This window comes from Miniopterus natalensis, chromosome X, assembly GCF_054644295.1.
Source record: "Miniopterus natalensis isolate mMinNat1 chromosome X, mMinNat1.hap1, whole genome shotgun sequence".
NCBI classification, from domain to species: Eukaryota; Metazoa; Chordata; class Mammalia; order Chiroptera; family Miniopteridae; genus Miniopterus; species Miniopterus natalensis.
The window spans coordinates 13,763,467-13,784,490 of NC_142103.1; the positions used below are offsets into that span (position 1 = coordinate 13,763,467).

General features: G+C 41.4%; 1 protein-coding gene across 2 annotated transcripts in view; it reads left to right on the forward strand.

The window, feature by feature from the left end:
• The window catches only part of TENM1 (teneurin transmembrane protein 1), a 319,040-nt gene that overhangs the window by 249,016 nt on the left and 49,000 nt on the right, over positions 1 to 21,024 (forward strand). For both annotated transcript variants that reach the window (XM_087829353.1, XM_087829352.1), the window contains one exon: positions 5,148 to 5,302. In XM_087829353.1, coding sequence (XP_087685479.1) covers positions 5,148 to 5,302 — 155 coding nt within the window. The remainder of the gene's footprint in view (positions 1 to 5,147; positions 5,303 to 21,024) is intronic.

Below are 21,024 nucleotides of genomic sequence, written 5' to 3' on the forward strand. Positions count from 1 at the left end.
ACTTCCCAAAGCTTATATTCTGAAAGAAGGTTCATTTGTAATATAGAAATAATAAAAATGTAGGTGGCCTCAGCAGCTATAATTTTTATAAATTACAGAGATGCCTTCTGCCAACATTTGAAATTGGCATTCTGCACAGCCAAAAAGCTCTTATTGTCGCTGTTATCTAATTTGGCATTTTAGCTACTATTTCCAGGCTATTAACCTCCACATCTGGACTCCCAGTGACCCCACATCAGGATGCCACTGCTGCTTCAGTATTGATCAGCGGCGTCCTCTCCCCCAACAGGTGATAAATTTATTAGTAACCACCCCGGCTGCCCCAGCTTCAGGTGATTGTCTCCTTAAGGATTATAGCATTTATTCATTGGCAGATAATAAGACAAGGGACGAAGTCAAATAGTTTGGCTTGTAATTTGCAGCTGTTTCATACAGAGCTATGCTTCACGGAGAAAAGAGCCTGCAGTTCAGATATTATATAATGTCCCCTACTTTGCATAAGACATTGTGAATAATTTTTTTTTACAAGATGCACTTTACTTCCGAGCAGGTCCCTCCATAGAAAGAGCTTGTTAGGGCTTAATGCTGATAAATGGAGACAGCACCATTCACACTTCCAAGTTATGGTCTGTCACTGCTTTCATTATATGCACTAATTTCCAGGGATTTGTTTATTTTATCACAAATGTAAAAATGGGCTCCAAGCTAAACATGCTGTCTGGGTGCCTGAGCCCAGTGTTTCCCTGATGGAGGTGGTGGCATGGGGACTCGAGCTGTCATGTGTTGTTCTTCCCACCTCCACCCCCACCCACCCTGCATCACTGCCTAACCTTATCAGATATAATCAGATATAGACATAGATATAACTATAAATATATTATTGTGTATATTTTTTGCTTGCTCTAAAAAGGAATACTGGTGAAAATTTTAAACCCTGGACGTGGCTCTCTCAATCCAGTTTCATTTCTTTTTTTACCCAAAAACTGTGCCTTCAATTGTGTTTTAAGTGCTAATGAAAATGCTGTCAGTAAGCACATCAATAGATGTGGCCATTGGAACAAATTATGGCCACAACTTTGGGTACCGAATTTTGGAAATCTGGGTACAACAATATTCCTCTTCCTCCTTCCCCCGCAAATAAAAGTCAATTGAATCTGCAGATCTTGCTAGCCCCGGATGGCTTTATGTGATCTGAAATCACTCACATCCCTATCTCTGAAGAATAAAGCTTAAAATAGGCTGGACATGTGCCACCTCCTTGTCAGTCTCACAGACAGTAATAGAAGATGGGCCTCATCAGCATCCCCGCACTCTACCAACACTCCTTATGGGAGCAAAACCACGCCCCGCAACTAATAGCAAGAGGAATTCTTTTTCCGGCCCGGTATTTTAAATTTAGCTTTTAATCTCAGTGAAAATTAAATACCCCTTAAACCTCCCCAGTGAAGGGTTTATAAAATGAGTTGTTTAGGGAGTGTGTGTGAGTGTGTGTGTGTGTGTGTGTGTGTGTGTGTGTTGGTTCACGTGTTGCTTGGCTGGCCAGCTGGTTGCTTGGCTGGCTTGCTGGCCAGTTGGTGAAGGAAGCGAAAATACATACATATAACCCTTTGCGGTCGTATTAAATTTGGACATGGATGTCGCACTGGTTGGAATTAAGAGCTTTCAGAGAAATTATGAACTGATACATGAATAGAGTTAAGGTTCATACGGTTCCTTGCTGTGGTGGCTGAGAGCAGACATACGACCGGAACAGTAAAAAAGCTTTGGTGGCTGAGAGCAGACATACGACCGGAACAGTAAAAAAGCTTTGGTGGCTGAGAGTAGACAAACGACCGCAAAGGGATAAGATACGCCAGTGCCTTAATAGGTACCTAACACACAGGCCCGCGAAAGCCCTTGTTGCTCTCTACTTTTCGACTCCCAATGTAAGTATAACCCAATCAAAATTAATTAGAGTCTCAAGGAAAAAGGAGTACTTTAGAATTTGGACCACAGTAAAAGAAACTGCTACACAAAGAAATGAAAGGAGAGCATCCTACAAACTGTGAGCCAAATAAGCCCTGGAGGCCGGTAGTGAGTATTTGATAAACCTCATCTGTGGAATTCAGCTGACATGAAGAGAGGGAGTTCCCAGTGTTTAGAAGTTCACAGAAATGAAAAGTGCGGAAACCAGGTGAACTCCAGGATTTTCATTTCTGGGTCAATGCAGACTTCGCCCTGATGGGGTTGATGAGTGTGGTGATCAAGGAACAGACTTGTCCTCCCTGGGGTCAGCATAGCGATGTCGGACCTCCCCAGATATACTAGTTTTGGCGGGGATCCATTTCTTTCTCTATACCTTTTGTGAATCTGCTCCAATTTTCAGGGGATTCGATTTTCTAAGTGCACCACCTCCCACTTAGAGCAACGCTTTCAAAGTATTCTTAGTTTTGCTTTCCATGTACTTGGATTCTTTGTCTTTTGGCCCTCACAGAACTTGACACAGTGACGTTCAGTGTGTGTTTGGTAAAGAATTCAGTATTTCACACACTTCAAGCCCATCTACTCTCAGCCTTTCTCTCTCCAGCCTGGAGTCTTGATCTTTCAGTGCAGCTTCTTACGACATTTCACACGCAGTGATGTTCAACACAGAGGTCACAGAAGGTGATCTCAGATAATAGGTCTTCCACAAGCCAAACCAAATTCTAAGCATTCAAAAAATTGCTTTTATCAAAACACAAACAAAAATAAAAAGTAGAGGTACCCCCTTGGTTCCTCCTCAGTCCAGATATTCTGGAGATAAAAAGAATATTCATGTGTCCTCATTCTATGACCTAACCCAATCTTAAAAGTCTTTTTACAAACCTCTTTCAAAGTTCTTATTTCTCTAAAAATGATAAAGGGACTTATTGGCATGGAATTCTCCTTGTTTGGACACGCTGTTTTCCTTGGAGAACTCACCAGAACATAAATGACTTTAGAGGCTTTCTGGGAAAGTTAAAATGAATCTGTAGCTTTTATAGATGTTAAGGATTAATACTTCATGAGGAACATCAGAATTAATCAAAGTATGCCATAAAGGCCAGTCTTAGTATTAACCTCCTGCCAACGAATTAGCTCATCTAAAAGCAGTTTATTAAGTTGGGTTTATAAACTGTCTTTAGATGAGTTCACTCTTTGCCAGGAAAATTATTGTGCATGTGTGTATGTGCTAAAAGGACATGCTTGTTATCACAGATGTTCCTAACTTTTAACATACAGTCTAAGTTTCACAAGGTCTGAATAAAGAGAGATGAGAAAAGCCAAAATTGTACACTGCTTTTAAAGTAATGCCATGTGGTTATTTTCAAGAGCACTGTTAAAAGCACCAAGGAAAGCAGGAGTTGAACCATATGTTCTTTATATGTGTCTGACACTTTTTAAATGTACTATATCATATGAGGCTTATAACAACCCAAGCTTGAGAAACCAACTCATCCCAGTTTGTCTAGGACTGTCCCAGTTTTAAAACTGAACCCTGCCTCAGCCTCAGGCAAACCAGGACAGCTGGTCACCTTACCTGGCTAAGGCAGTAAAAGGTGTCATAAAACCAATTTCCAGCGCAGACAGGGTAGGGGTGAGTGGGTTTCCATATCACCAGCAAGCAATTCCTGGACACCAGCTGGGTGTCCTACAGTTTCACTCAATTTCGATACTATCTACCTGGAGATAGTGTCAGATCCTGCAAGTTAAGGGCTCAGTCCCACAAGACAGCCACTTCCACTTCAGATGCCAATCTCAAGTCCAGGGTGTCATCTGTGCTTGTGATCAGCTGGGCTATCAATCAGAGGTCCCAACAACCCCCAGCTTGGGTTCTGTTAATTGGCTAGAATGACTCACAGAACTCAGAAAAAAATTTTACTTATTACATCATCAGTTTATTATAAAAAGATATAACTCGGGAACAGCCAGATGGACGAGATGCGTAAGACAAGATACGGGGGAAGGGCACAGAGCTCCCAGGCCCTCTCAGAGTGAGCCATTCTCCCCAACTTGCCACATGTTCACACGACACGTAAGCTCTCTGAACCATGTCCTGTTGGGTTTTTGTGGAGCTTCATTACATAGACACAATTGATTAAATCATTGGCCCTTATGATTGAGCTCAGTCTCCAACCCTCTAATCACAAGGTTGGCTCCACTGGCAAACTACCCATATTTAGGTAAGGTTCCAAGTTAGCTCATTAACATAACAAAAGATACCTTTATCTCTCACCACAGACAATTCCAAGAGTTTTAAGTGCTCTTTGTTAGAAATAGGGACGAAAACCATATATATATGTGTGTGTGTGTATATATATATACACACACACACATTTTTAATAACAAATCACAATATCATAGGCAGATAATCTCCATATTTTCCCAAAGAAGAGGTTGAAATTTAGAGAAGCAAATTTCTCCATCAAAGTCACCCATCAGTTATAAGTGATGTATTCAGTATTAGAGCCCTAGCCTTCTAACTGCTATTCTGTTTTCCAAGAAACCAGGCTGTAGTTAACACAGTGTGTAAAAACTGTGAAAATTTTATTGGCTTTTATTTTTTCTAGATGCTTAACCATTCACTTTGTGACACCATAATTTTGCTCTCCACCCCTGTCACCCCCCCCCCCTTAATAGATACTCCAGAGAAAAAACTCAGTTCAGTTTACCAGGATTATTACAAACCCCTTGTTAACTGAGGGTGAATTAATGAAAGTAATTTTCATGCTTTCCAAGTCAGTTATTTCTAATTCAACTATGAAAATAAGCAAGTAGCCTACACATCTGCACCCTAAAAGAAATGTAATAAATACTGCCTCCCTTGTCTTTTTGCATTTATCTTAAAGGGGTATCTTTTTTCTGTTAAGCAAGTGCCAAGGGGGTGGAAATGTAAAACTAGACGACAGGAAATTATTAGACCTGGCTTTATCTCTACATGTTACATTTTATCATTTCTTCTCAATACACAAAGAAGCGAATGCGTGCTCGAACAGACCTCTCCCATTACTGGCCTGGCCGTGCTGAGCAAAATTGAATCCATATGTCCTTAAAATGCTTTTCCATTTCTACGGCTTCTTTCAAATTCCTGATCGTGGTGCAAATGTGGCCCACTAGCCTCCTAATGTTCATTTGCTCTTTCCCAACAGGCATCACCGTTGATAGGCATGGATTCATTTACTTTGTGGATGGGACCATGATTCGGAGAATTGATGAGAATGCTGTGATCACCACTATAATCGGCTCAAACGGTCTGACTTCCACACAGCCACTGAGCTGTGACTCGGGAATGGACATCACTCAGGTAGGCGCCACTGGTTTTCAAGCGTTCTCTCCATTTGGCATCATGGAAATGAATAACCATTTTCTCATACAGAAATTAGGTAGAAAGGAAGCCTGGGGTATCTGTTATAACATCAGATGGCAGAAGTTTCTCTTTATGTAAGTTACTTTTTTCCTCCTCAGAAAAACTCAGTTGGGAGAAAATGGCAAGCTAGGATGGGAGTAATGCTAGATGGAATATTGGCGTAAGAATTAAAGTCGCTCAAATTTGAATCAATTAGAGGATAAGGCCAATCTCATTTATTAGTTTCCTAGATATATAATTTTTATTATTTTTAAATAACACAGTACTTCGCATTTGAGAAAGTACTGACTAAATATTTTTAAATGACTATATGAACATGACTTGTTATTTATGTATCTGTAAACAGCTATTTCTAGGGCACTTGAAAGTTTTCTTAAGTAACAGCATCATTTCTTCTGCGATCTATTTTACATGTATTTAGGAAAGCTTTATGCCAGTGAGAATAAATGGGAAAATCTAGTGTAGCTCTTGTCTGAATCCACAATTCTGATTTTACCACAATTCTACAAAATCAGGATTAGACATGTAGAGAGATTATAGAGCATACAACACAGACCCAGCACCCTAGGATGAGCTTCTCAGTCTTCAGACACAAGAGGTTGGTATTTAAAATGAGGGAAACAACCCTGGCCCGTGTTGCTCAGTGGTCACAGCATCTGCCCATGCACTGAAGAGTCTTGAGTTCGATTCCCAGTCAAGGGCATGTCCCTGGGTTTCGGGTTCCCTCCCCCTGCTGGTCTGGGGTGTGCAGGACGCAACCAACAATGTGTCTCTCTCACATTGATTTTTCTCTTTCCCTCCCTCCCTCCCTCCCTCTCTCTCTGTCTCTGAAAAGCAATGGAAGAAATATCCTCGGGTGAGGATTAACAAAAAAATAAAATAAAATAAAATGAGCAAAATAGACCAGACATCCTCAGAGGGCCTTTTAAGTCTAATATTCCATGAATCTGTGACTCTAATGAAGTAGATTATTGGATAATCTTTTCAAATGAATTAGAATAGAAATTGAGGGTTTTAAGATTGGTTGGTGTATCAGAGAGGATGGTTTTGATGACAAATTATAAAACACCTATCTAAAAGTGGTTTAAACAATAAGGTTTCATTATCTCACAGTGAGATGACCAGAAGTAGGCAAAGATGCCGGCAGATTTTCTTCTTGTGTCACAATAGCCAGAATTGAGTCACATGCCCATGCCACCACCAGTCACTGGCAAAGGGGAAATGAGATTTCCCAAATGGATTCAGGCCCTTTGGAACTGGGTCACCGTTCCTGAGCATATTGGTACCGAGTTCTTGAACCAGAATCAGGGTTCTGTTGGCAAGGAATGTAGAATTGCTGCTGGGTGCGCAGCCCACTGTGGCCTTCACGGTTAGGATAGTCCTGTTGCTTTGTCACCCAGGCCACCCAAAACTTAGCATAACTAGGAAAAGGAAGTGAACACAGCACCCAGAGACCTTGCTTCAGTCATCAGCTCTAATGTCCCCTCCCTTCTCCAGTTGCCAGGCATCCACAGCTCTATAAAACACTAGAAATTTGCCTATTGGGGTTACTTCTCTGTGTGCCCCAGCCTTATTCAGAAACTCAGAAAATAGTCAAATAGAGTCAACTATAAAAATAAAATAGGGCCCAGCTGGGCGTGGCTCAGCGGTTGAGCACCGACCTAGGATCCAGGAGGTCGAGGTTCAATTCCTGATTAGGGCACAGGCCCGGGCTTCGGGCTCGATCCCCAGCAGGGGGCGTGCAGGAGGCAGCCGATCAATGACTCTGTCATCATTGATGTTTCTGTCTCTCTCTCCCTCTCCCTTCCTCTCTCTGAAATCAATAAAAATATTTTTTAAAAAAATAAAATGGGAATTGGGAGGCCTGGAAAACAGACAAAATGAATGAACCATTCTTAAGAGGGATTTGGGTGGATCAGGCTATCGAGTCCTAGAGCAATCTAACTTTCTATAATGCAAAATCCAGCAGAAGGCAAGGACAAGGAACATCATTTATGGCAGGAAGGAAGGGTGTGAATGTGTTTATATGGAGGAGGGGAATGAAGGAGAGGAGATACACATATATGATTCACTGGTGGGATATTTTTAACTTCGAATAGCACGCCTAGAACTGCAATCAGTCAACTCAAAACAACTTATGTTTCTGTGTGGAAAAGTTATGCTGAAAAGAGACTTCTTCATCTTAAATAAAGCAAACATATGATCCTCATCACCATGAGAAGGGTTCTTTTTCACATGACACTTTGCAAGCCAAACTGCCACCATGAAAGCGACCTTGTCCCTTTCAGGTTGAGATAATAGAGTGCAGCCCATTGAAAAGGGACCCTGGTAACCAGGAAAGAGAATCACATTTTTCCTGTGACGTTTCATTCCAAGCCTCAGTTTCCATGATGCCCCCATCCCTTTTCCTTACATAAAAGATTTAGAAAAACAGTCATTTGGGGGGTGGGAGGAGTAAGCTTCATGTCCAGATCATCCGGCAGCTATCTCTGCTGCTGTCCATCATTTCCTGTCCTGCGCTTAAAACATCCTAAAGAGTAACTAGACTTTTTCCTCTTGGGCCGGCAGAGAACATTGAGTCCATACTGATCTCTATCTCAGCGTCCAGATTATAATCCTGCACCTTTAGTAGGTGCTCGCTTCTCACGGCCCCATTCCCTCAGCCTGGAATTACCTCTTCTGGTCCAGATCCCACTCCTCACCCTCCTCACACCTCATCTCTTCCATGGGAACCTTCCCTGATGGCTCTAGTCCTCACTCCTGTGTCACTCTCTTACTGAAAGTTAGTATCACCACGTTTAATATGTAATCTGTTCTCTGTTACCCAACTGTGTATCCAACTAGTCTCCCAAGGTGGGCCACATGTTCTTTGGAAATGCATATAAGTGCTCAGCAGGCACAGTTACCATATATACCGATACCAGAAGGACACTATGGTTCAAAGAATACAGAGAAGTAGTGAGAGATGGATGAAGCTACAGAGCTAAGGGGGAGCATATGGTGAAGGGCCGTATAAGCATGATAGAGTTTCAGTTCTATCCAGTGGACAGTAAGAGGCCAATAATAGCATTAATCAGGGAAATGCATTTTTAAAATAATATTAAGCATGGGAATGCATTTTTCAAAGATCATTCTAGCTGTAGCATAGAGAATCAAATGGAAGAAAACAGTGTTAGAGGCAAGGAGATCACTTAATAGGCAGTGGAAGTAATATAAGTGTGACAGGGACAAAACATATCAATATATAAATGATTAGTACCTTTTCAAGAGCCTTCCCTACAGATTAGATTGCTTTCTAATTTTGGGTTTTTTGGGGGGAGCGATATTCAGGTGATATTTCTTTGGAATACAACTCTGCGATGACACTGACCATGAAGCTGCTCAGCTTTACCTAGGTTACATAGGAAGCAATGACAATGGCCAAACCTAAAGTATCAGCAGTGTGGAGTGAGGAGGCTAGACAGGCCTGGCCGGTGTGGCTCAGCGGTTGAGCATCAACCTAGGATCCAGGAGATCACGGTTCGGTTCCCGGTCAGGGCACAGGCCCAGGTTGGGGGCTTGATCCCCAGCAGGGGGCGTGCAGGAGGCAGCCGATCCATGACTCATCATGGATGTTTCTCTCTCTCCCTCTCCCTTCCTCTCTCTCTCTCTCTCTCTCCCTCTCCCTTCCTCTCTCTGAAATCAATAAAAATATATTAAAAAAAAAAAAAAAAAGGCTAGACAGACTGGTGAAATATTGGAGGTAAAATCAAACAACTTGTTGACTGACTTAATTTCATAATAAAGGAACTATGTGTCTGCTGGTACCGTTCCCTGAAAAGGTTACAAGAGAAGGAGAAGAAGGTGTGGGTGAGGGTTGGATCATGGATTCAGTTCGGGGCGTGTTGAGTTTGAGGTGCCCATGTGCATCCAGGTAAATATATTTGGGAGGCAATTCGATAGAGGCCTAGAAAGCTCAAGGCTTGAAATGGAAATAAGATTTGAGATTATCAGTTTACACCTGGTAATGGCAGATAGTGGAGTGGATAAGATTTTCCAGGGAGGCTACATAGCATTAAAAAAAAAAGAGAGAAAATTTAAGACCAAAATCCTAGGAATATCAGTATTCAGGAGAAGGCTGGGGAATGGGAGTCCGCAGAGGCGACTGAGAGGAAGAGACCTGACAAGTGGGAAGGAAATCAGGAATGTATGTGGTCAAAAAAGCCAAGGGAAACAGGCTTTCAAAAGGAAGGGAATGGTTAATATCAAATGCTGCTTAGAGGTCACATAAATAAGGTGGTTTTTTAAGAAGCCATTTAGTTTGACAGCATTCGTGACTGATAAGAGTGCCTTTGGTAGAGTGCTAATTAATTGGAGTCAGATTGCAGTGGTAGTGTAGGAGGTGAGGAAATGGAGAAAGTGAAAATAAATCACTCTTTTGAGATGTTTGCCTGGGAAGGGGGGGGGGGAGTTGGGCATTGAAGCAAATCAGTACGCATGCGTGGCGCAGGTGGACGAAAGTTGGAGAACACTAAATGAAATCAGATGGGCGAGTGGGCAGAGCGTGTACCAGGAGGGGGCCGGGGTGTGACACACCTTCCCAGATGCTCGGCCTCCGTGGCCAGAGCTTCCCTTGTCTGCTTAGACAGCTGTGCCAGATGGGGGACCAGGTTTCCCACGACTGTACTTAAGAACACGAGCTGCCTTCAGCTAGAGGGAAGAAAGCTGAGTGGGGAGCTTCATAACACCTTCCCTAAACAAAGCCCCTGTTGTGTATAGTAGTACTTACTGTGATCCAGCTGAGCTTACCCTGCGCTCAGTTTCATGTAGCAGTAAATCAAAATATACTGATGGGTGAAGGTGGAGACAGATATCTAAATGAGAGCGCACGGATTCTGCTGACAGGAACAGACAGGAGAGAAAAGAGAGGCCTCTGCTACAGCAGGAAGCTTCGAATCAGACCTTATGAAGAGCTTACTGATTCTGAGACTACGTGGCAGCAATCATACGTTATCAAAAGAGCTCACAGCGTCCCCACCTTTTGAAACGGTGAAAGCAAATGTTGGCTGGCAATAATCATCTCGGAAGGCTTGAAATCCAGGCCTCTCTGGAGTCAGGAACGTGGATCGGCTGTTTTCTCAAGGTCCCTTCCAACTCCATGACGGTTTCTCTACATAAATATAATGTAGTTCCTACAGTTCTGTGATACTTTCCCTGCATTTCAAAACCAAAAGGTCCCCAACAGGGAAGGTCCAGCCGTACTAGAGTACCTTTGGGAGCTGGGAAGTGATGCAAACAACAGTCCTCTCTTTATCTGTACTTTTCTGAGGCAAACCTGAGCCCCGGGAAGACTCAGTCTTCAATAGCCTGCCCTAATCTTCAACATATCCTGATGTTTTCACTGTAGTAATTCTAATAATAACTGCTGCCACTTATTGAGAGCCTACTATGTGCCAGGGACTATGCTAAGCATGTTATTCACATTTTATCTCCGCAGCCCAACCACCCTTGAGAAGTGTAATTACCCCACCTACAGAGGGGAAAACTAGTAGGAAGATATTGTATTATACTGTGACCATAGAGTTAGTAAGTGCTACAGCCAAGGTTCGAGCGCAAGCTTTCTGACCCCAAATAGCATTTTTCCAACTCCTCTATTTTCAACACCAATTGGAGATGACCAAGTAGCATTCTATTTAGTGGGTGACAAATGTAATGTCATTTGGTTGAGGAATATTCTGTTTATTCACAGAATGTGTGTTCAGTGGCACTTAGAAAATAGTTTAATAAAATCTAATCATCTCAAGAAACAAAATTTGCTTTGACAATAAAATCAGCCATTTGTCCAAAATCAATATCTTTTTTCGGATTTACTGAAATGCGAAACTGGACTCTCGGTGTAAACTCTGAAGTGTAAGTTCCCTTTGTAAGCACCTCTATAAACAAGCAGGCCTTCCACTTCAGCAGATGAGTTGATTATGAAGAGATTGGGCTCTTTATTTCCGGGGCTGCTTTTGAATCATCCTGCTCTGGTAACTCACTTCCATCTCGTGCCTGACTAGAATGGAATTGGGAATTGGACCAACTCTCTTGGTGCAATAGCAAATTTGAGAGTTGATTTTCCCTTGGAGCCAGCCTAACGTGCTTCACCAAATCAGCCCAGCAGCTGATATATAAGCAACATGGACACTTTTGTATGACTGATAACCCGGCTCACCCACTGTTCCTAAGGTACACACTTTGAGGTGTTTGTCTAGAGTATCTGATACATAACCAGTCCTCCCTAAATGCTGACTGGATCATCTGTAAACTCCCCAGTGGTTCCCCAAAATACCCATTTGTCAGATGGGCCTAACAGGTGGGGGGAGGCATCATCCATGTTATGAAAGAACGACAGTAACTGGTTGTTGAAGGGGCAAATTTTGGCCCCAGGCATTTAATCTATTGAAGTAGTTAGTCTACTGGAAACCCTGCTCCTCCACCCAATCGTTTGATGCTGGACTTCCCTCCAGAATATTCTCCTCATGTAGTTAACAGTCCAACCTCTCCTCAAATGCCTCTTGGGACAGGGAACTCACTGCCTCCCCCAAGCAGCTCATTCTGCCTTTCAGTGTCTCTGACTAATGTAAAGCTCTTCCAGGATCCACTTAGCTCTTTCACCTTCCTTTAACCTTCACCATCTAGCCTCACTGCCACTCTTCAGGCCTGTGTTATGAAATTAATCTGTGTTCTATGAAATAAATACATTAGTGAACCAGGCACTAGACAGATGTATGCTGTCTTACTTCATCCTCATGACAGTTCTTCAAGGTAAGTATTACGTTCCCCTATTTTTAATGAATATGACAAACAAGGTTCAGAGGAGTTGAGTAACTTGATCAGGGTCACACAACCAGAAAGTGGCAGGGCCCAAATTTGCACCTGGTCGGCCCGATGCCGAAGTCCACATTTTTTTCACCAAACTACTCTATCAAACTGTCTACTCCACATGACAGCCTTATCGATATATGTGAACAACCCTCTCAGGCTCCCTAAGTCACGCCCACGATCCGCCTAACTGTACCTCATTTGGAATGGCTTTGAGTTCCTTCACTCTTCTCTGAACATGTTCCCATTATCTCTCTTAGAAACACGGTCCATCTGTGTCTCTTTGAGAATGAGGCTTCCAGAAATGCATAAAATAATCCAGATGTGCTCTGACCAACTTAGAGGTAGAATGGGAACTATCACAACCCTCTTTGTATATTCTTAGTCTCTGTTCATTTTACCTGGTGGCTTTCAAAAGGACTTCGCCAAAGAACGTTTACTTCAAACAAAATAAGTCCCTGTTTATAAAACTGATGCTAACAGCAGATTCAAACAAGAAGTAACTATCCCAGAACCTTTTTATTCAGGCTCACTCCCACCAATGGTAGTTCACATAGCAACCCCAAGGTACTTTCGCAAAATGCTAAGGAAATGAATAGCACAGGTTAAGAAACCACACCTAAAGTTGAATTGGATTTTTGGACACTTTTGATGTGCTTATAGAGGACTAAAAATTCATAGGTCTCTCATCCCCACCTCCTCATCTTGTACTTGCACACTTGGTGATTTGCATTATAGTGCAGGATCTGACATTAGTCTATATTTAATTCCATCTTATTGGATTCAGCCTATATCTTTGTATTCTTCTGCTATTACAAAATATCATCAGTGTCCTTCCCAACCTTGTGTCACTGTGGATTTGATGAATGCCTTCTATGTCTTCATCTATGATAAAATTGATGGCTAGATAGACTCAGATAAAATTAGGGCACTACTAGACTCTCTGTTGGATTATGAACCCATGTGTTTGAACTATCACCTATGTGTTGTGATCATAGTGCATCAGGAAATCAACCTAATAGCCTATGGCCAGCTTTAATTATAAAAATGAAATAAAAAATTCAGAGTGTAGTAAGGGTAAGTAAGTAAGTACTGTTTCATGAAACTTTCATTTCAATTGTATATCCCGGCTAATGGTGTAAAATGTATCTTACTGAAGTTCACAGTCAAAACAAGTTTGAAAGCCACTACCCTCACCAATATGTCTCCCAACTTATCCACAAAAGTATTATGAGAAACCTTACTAGGTTGGTAATTCTGTTGAAAAGGAAATAAGAATCCCTTGACATCATTTGTTTTTAGTAATCGTGTCCATAAACACCACTTCCTCATCTAACAACGAAAAAACAACTGTTTAATAACGCACTTGAGGGGCTTTTCCAAATCAATGTCAGGTTCCTGCCATGCAGTTTGTGGGGCACATCTTCTGATCCTTGTTGAAGTCAGAACTGTATTTAACCATTTTTAATCTTGTAGCACATCTCCTACTGCTCACTATTTCTCAATAATCACCAGAATGTGTTCGAAAAACCCATTTGCAAGTTCTGTCTAAGAGGTGATTCCCCCTGTCCAGGAAACTTGAACCCTGTTTGAAGAAGTTAGCTGCTCTGTTGCAGTCCCTTCACTCACCTTAGACTTTGGTAACTTTGAATCCATGTTCTTTGTGGTCATTCTTCTTAAACTGAAAAAAAAAAAAAACAAAAAACAACCTCTCTCTCATCCATCAGCATTATACCTAACCTGCCCCCAGCAACAGACCTCTCTGCCTTCCCTGGTTGTCTTCGGTTCTCTACAGAACTAAAAAAGCCATTACCTATTGTCGTTAAAATTTTTTTGCAAGCTTCAGATAAACTAAGCACAGCTGGCTAGAAGGGGAGATACAAAGCCTCCTCTTTGAAATCTACATGTCAGTTCCACTTTATCAAGTGGATTCAGCATTTTCTGTTGTTTTGGAAAAAAAAAAAAAAATCTATATAATAACATCCAGGCGTAGGAAGTTACAGCAATTAGGTGAGAAAACAAAAGAAAAGAAACAGTAGTTTGAGAACAGAAAAGGCACCTTCTTAAAACTCTTGCCTAATGTCTCTCATTGTCTCTTCCTCTCTCACCTGCCAACGGCTTCATGTCTGCAGAATGTCCTCCATCACCCTGAGTGATACGGATGATATTGAAACTCCAGTTCTTCAGGGGTTGCTTGCCTTTCTTTGTGCACTTCCATCACTCTCCCATGTGCACACTGAAAGAGAACAGAATTAGATCTTTCGAATGAAGGCCATTATAAGTGAAATTCCCTGCAGGGACAGACTTCTGAATTTTGTGAGGCTCTGTGGGGAATCAAGAAAATCTGAATTATAATAAGTTTGCTTGAATAAAGGGATCTCTCAGGGGGGAAAAAAGTAAGTTTATTTTAAAAGTTCTTGCCACCAGAGATGAAAATCTCACCACCTCCACCCCCAGCACATCCTCCCAATGCTTCAATGGCTGCGGAACCTATCTCAGTGTCAAAACATAGAAAAGGTCTGTGCCACACTCCAGATAATTCAGATGGAGGGCTATGTGGTAGAAGGAAGGAGTAAGCTTCAGGTAAACATTAAGACGGGAAGTTGAAAGCAAGTTATCTGAGATATCTGCAAACGTTTCTATCAGGGGCCAGCAATACCAGTGGGCAGCAGGCACGGCTAGGTGCAAGTAAAAGAAAGGTGACAAAGGGATAAGAGAAGATTAGGGAATGGAGAATGGCTCAAGCAGCAGATCAGCAAGGCCTAGGGCTTAGTAATATGAAACCAACAAGGTTTTTTGTAGTCCTTGTGCCAAACCTTTGCTTCGTCCTATTTGGTCATGGTTAGTTTAACCAGTTGAGTCAACCACTTCTATAGTGACCACTAACTAATGGGTGAGATGGCATTAAAAGTTATACCAGGATAAAGAAAATCTGGCATATATATATATATATATATATATATATATATATAGTGGAATATTATACAGCCGTAAAAAAGAAAGAAATCTTGTCACATCCTACACCATGGATTAACCTTGGGACATTATGCAAAGTGAAGTAAACCAGTCACAAAAAGACAGATACTGTAGGGTTCCGCTCATATGAATTACCTAAAATGGTCAAAAGCATAGAAACAGAAAATAGAAAGGTGGCTACCAAGGAGAGGGGAAAGAAGGAATTAGTGTTTAATGGATATAGAGTTTCAGTGTTACAGAATGAAGAAGGTCTAGAAATCTGTTGCACAACAATATGAATATACTTAACATTACCGAACTATATTCTTCAAAATGGTCCATATGGTAAACGTAATGTTAAGTGGGTTTTTTTTTTCCCCAATAATAATAATAAACTCATACCAACCAAACCTCCAATGAATTTTCCCATTTTCTTTCTCTCTTCTCATGCCTGGGCACCAATAATGCAAACATCTAACTGCTCACAATTTGTTGTTGCCACAGTCCAAACAGAAGCATCCTAAATCAGGAATGTTCTGCTCTACTCATTTCAGCCACATGCACCGGGTCAATACACATCAGTCCCAGCCAGTCCCTCCTGCTCATCCAAAGGCTCATATCATAAATGGAGACATGAGAGTGGGGAAGTGCTAGTCTCTACAAGGTAAAGAGGGAGCTCAGTCTACATCAACCATGGTGGGAAAGTGCTGCTAATTTAGCCACTCTCATCTCAAAGACCTCAATATATCAATAATCTTAAATGAGAAAGTATTTAAATTAGAAAGTAATGACTATTGAATAAAAATGAGCTCACTTCCTAAAAGATGTGCTTATCATGTTGGAACAAGTATTAATTTCTTCAGGAGTACTGGGGTATATTTTACCAAAGTTATCTGGACAAATGCCTAATCACCCATTTCCCTTTGACCAAGGTAGCATGTCCGGTAGAAAGAACATAGACAGTCCTGGCTGTGGTTCCATATTTTGCTGCTTATTAACAGTGCCACCTCAGGCAAGTTTCTTAGGGACTCTGTGTCTCAGCTTCCTCAGTAGGAAAAAGTGGAATAAAAACACAGATTGTCTCCTATGGCTACTGAAAAAGTGAAACAAGACAGCAAATATGAAAGAACTTTGGTTTTTTGGAAAGGTACTTGCAACTGTAAATTGTTGGTGTTGATCAGAAGTGAAGAGAGAGGTCATATGGCCTTACATGGAACCTTGGCTTTTACATGTTCATTTGCCACAGCGGTTAGGTAGGTGGCATATGGAAAGAAGGTGGCACAAACTTTGATCTATATAGCAATCAAATTATAGTGTCGTAGATGCTGTTCAGACTCTTATTTGACAGCAGCACTAAGACCCACTTTTAAAAGTTTTCTTTAGGAGTCCCTAGTAGCTCTCCACATTACTAAGCGCCTGTAAATGAGTGATCTGTTAAAGTTTATAGCTAAACATTATATAATAATGCTAAAGAAACAGTACTTTTAGTTACCATTTCTACATTTTAGAAAAAGAACATCTATTTTTGAACCATTTATTCTGTTCTTTTCTGAAATATGGCAATATAGAAAAAATGTTAAATCGTTTTTGTCTACTTCTTGACCCCAAAGAGGTTTCTCTGTAATTTCAAATTTAGCACTACACTTGGAAAACAGACACTAGAATTTTAGAGCCGGTTAATTATTCCTCTTTATGAGGCTAATTTAATAAATGACCCAATTGTTGATTAAATGTCCTCACCTTTTTTTAATGTGAAAGCACTTGGGAAAGTATGAACTGCTTTACCAATATAAGGGATGATGTAAGATGTTAATTGGCATCTTCAGGAAATATTTTCTGTTGATTCATCACACACTTGCTAAAGTAGGAGGACACAAGAACAAAATAAGTCTGCAAGGTGGTTATTCTGATTGTGTAATATCTGCGACTGTCAGTCTTTAATTTAAATGTATTTCTAGATAATGTTATTTATTGCTCATTCAATCAAAACCTACTCTCTTCACGCTGTCAAATGTAGGAGAACACCTTCTGGAAGTGCAAAGGAGAGCCAAGCTTTTCTCTACTCCTTTTATATAGGGTACAACAGACAAAACCAGGCTTTAGGTAGACTGTCCTTCCTAGTTATATCAATATAAAAAGTTAGGCCCAGTTGATTGAGCATCGTTCCCGTGCACCAAAGGGTAGCTGGTTCAATTCCCAGCCAGGACACATGCCTAGGATGCATGTTTGATTTCCAACCAGTGTGCATGTAGGAGGCAACCAACTGACGTTTCTCTCTCTCTCTCCCTTCCTCTCTCTCTAATATATATACAGAGAGAGAGAGAGGAAGGGAGAGAGAGAGAGTCAGAGTCAGTAAAGTATAGTGGTTGGAAACACAGACTACCTGGGTTTGAATCCTGGATCCACCACTTGCAGATGTGCAACCCTGGGAAAAATTCTTTATCTGTAAATGGGATGATAATGTTACCTTCCTCTATAGAGAAGTTGTGAGGATTAATAAGATAATATATACCTATATATAACTTAGCAAAATGCCAGGCTCATAAGTGCTCAATAAATTAGTAGTAGCAGCAGCAGCAGCAGCACTGGCACAGTCATGCATCGCTTAACGGTGGGGATACATTCTGAGAAATGCAGTGCCGGGCAATTTCGTCACTGTGCGAGCATCGTGGGCACTTACACAGACCTACATGGTGTAGCTCACTGCGCACCTAGGCCATGTGGGCTAGCCTGTTGCTCCTGGGCTACAAACCTGTACAGCATGTTACTGTACCGAATCCCGCAGGCAGTTGCAACACAGTGGTAAGCATTTGTGTATCTAAACATATCTAAACATAAAAAAGACAGTAAAAATGTGATATAGAAGATTATAGTGAGATTGTAATCTTACGGGACCACCATCATATATGCAGCTCGTGTCACTGACTGAAATGTCATTATGTGGCTCATAACTGTAGTAGTGTTTGAACCAAGATAAAAAAACACCAAGACATTTGGCACTGCTATAAAAATTGTGTAATCTTTCCTTCTGTCCTTTGTACGTGTGCCTTTTGCAGAAAGAGAGACGCGCGTATACCTATAGATGTGTTTGATGGGCTGTAACAAACACGTGCTCCAGAGACTGGTCTTAACCTGCTGTGAACCTCACAGAGTGTTTCATCTGCCTAATGCTGATGCAAAGCTCTATCTAAATCACTTAAAGGATGTTCACCATAGTCATTGAATGGTGCCCCAAATCCTTCATTTTTTTTTACTTTCAAGAAGTGTCATGCTGACTGTAGAGCTAAGGCTGGAATGTATTGAGAGTTTCAGACATCTGTGATTTGAGATGTATAGATTTTAAATCATCCTCTGTCTATTTGAAATCAAGAGGTAAAGGTGCAGCTTATTTAGTGGGTGGCCTGCAACCATCCTAGGTGTGTCAGTTTCACAAAAAAATTAAATATGAGAGTAGATAAATAAGAAGACAGAGTTTATGTAGGTCAATATGAAGCATGTGACTCCCAGGACAAAACAGAGAGGGTCCCACATAAGTGGGAAATCAAAAGGAAAGATGAGGCTGATGTATTCATAAAAAGAAAGCAGTGTCCTAGGATTTTTGAAGAATTTTAGTCTATGAGTTGCTTTGTCTATCCAATGACCTTTCAAGCATGTCAATCATCTTTTAAAAAATTCTAATATATAAGAACCCAAATGTAACTAACAAAAGATACACTGAGAAAAGCATTGCAATAAGGTGATCCACAGAATTCCTTTAAATATCATTTCCCTTCCCCAAATTCATTTAAACTCTTTTTTTAAGTGCAGTTTTCAGGCCTGCATGTCTTAGGTAAAATCACAATTGGGATGTAATAACCTATTATCAGAGATGTTAGCATTGCTCCCTCCAAAGTGACAGCTCGGGTTGTTTATATAAGAAATAGAGAACAGCAGGCCAACGTCTTCAACTCCAACATAGCCAAATGCTGCTGAAATGTCTGCACACAAGCAAATAGCCAGAGTTGTCAGGGACCTTAAAATAAAAGTCAAGTACCGTGCTCAATGCTATATCGAAAACATAATTTATCACATAAATAAAACTCCCTCAGCAGTGTCCTCTTTCCACACAAAGGACAATGGCACGTTAGCCCTTATTAAAACTATTAAGCACTAGAGGAAAAGTGTCTTCAAAGTTCAGGGAGAGTCACAAGATGCAAAGCTTGCAAACTACTTTGGAAGCACTCATTCTTCCACACATTTCGCTCAGCAGGCGCCATGACCTGAAATAAACCCGAAACTCTCTAAGATACTGAAATATCTGGTTGGTAAATTCAGTGGCTACCATCCAGGGCTTATACAGCCAACGTCCTGGGCTAAGTCCCAATGTAAGCCAGTTGGCCTAACTATATTTCAGAGTATACCTTTAAACATAGCCCTGCTCTCTATTAACTGTGGGTGGGGGGATCCGTGAATCAGTGCCAACACGTGTTTATTAAATGGAAACACAATTCAAAGAGAAAGTTATGTTGGCTGTCTTCAGGAATGTCATCTTTTCATGTAAAAGTGAGTATAATTGGAAAAGTGAGCCCAGAGACATATAAAACATTTAGCAAGAGGCTACACCTATTGAGTGGTATTTATCTTGAGACCCATAAGAAGAGCAGGTGTTCACTTAGTTCACCTCAAAATACACTTCCACCTTTCAATCAAGAAGAGGATTCCGGCCCGGCCGGGCGTGGCTCAGCAGTTGAGCATGGACCTAGGATCCAGGCAATCGGGGTTCGATTCCTGGTCAAGGCACAGGCCCGGGTTTCGGGCTCGATCCCCAGCGAGGGCATGCAGGAGGCAGCCCATCAATGACTCATCATGGGTGTTCCGGCTCTCTCTCCCTCTCCCTTCCTCTCTCTGAAATCAATAAAGATGTATTTTTTAAAAAAGGGATTCCGAAGGAGCAATCCCAATGTCTGACAAGGAGACATAAGGGAATATAAAAGATATTTAGTAGTAAATACCCAATGTATTATTATTTAGAAGTAAATTCTAAGCTTATGGAAAATGTCTTGGGCCAGCCTTCTGAACCATTCAGTACAGAATTCTGTCTCCAAAGGGTATATGAGAGAATGGCATGACCCATCATGAAATCATCCTCAAAAATCACAAGATAAAAAAAAAAAAAAAAATCACAAGATAAGAAGTTTCTAGAAAATAATGACATCAACATGGCTGTTTCAGAGAGTCAGAGAAACTGTAGATAAAGCCAATCATAACCAACTTCACAGAGTCCAAGCACAGGGAATCTATTTCACATGCATATTTTCTACACGTGGCAGCTTCACAGGCCAGGAGATGTGCAGAGGATGCCGGTGGCTGATACGTTCTCTGGGGCCGAGGTAGTCTTTGCTGGTTCGTGTCCACCTTTGTTAGCTTTCTGTTCCACTGGCCTACAGTGGGTGTTGTTCTTTCCCTGTCCTTGTCTATGAGTTCATGCTGTGGGTCTCAGTCAAGATCCGGTCACGAAAACAGAAACCACGTTAGTTATTTTAGCAGAGAATTTAATATAGGGAATGAGCTGTACGGGTGTTAGAAGGTTGAAAAGAAAAGAGAAATAAAATCTTCAGGAAGCAGCCCCCACCTGTAGGGTGGGGAAAACAAAGAAAAGAGGTTGGAATTGTCAGAACCTAGAAAGATGGAAGATTTATTTAACCCATCGAGATGGGACCTACTACTCCTCTGAGAAGAGGGTGCTAGCCAGCTGCTTCGGGTCCCCCTCGGGGGGTCAGGATGAGACTGATTCTCGGAGTACGGAAAGGAGCTGGGAGCTGGCTGGCATGAGGGGCTGCTGCTACGGGAACAGAAAGCAAGCAGGAAGGAGCAAGTCCCTT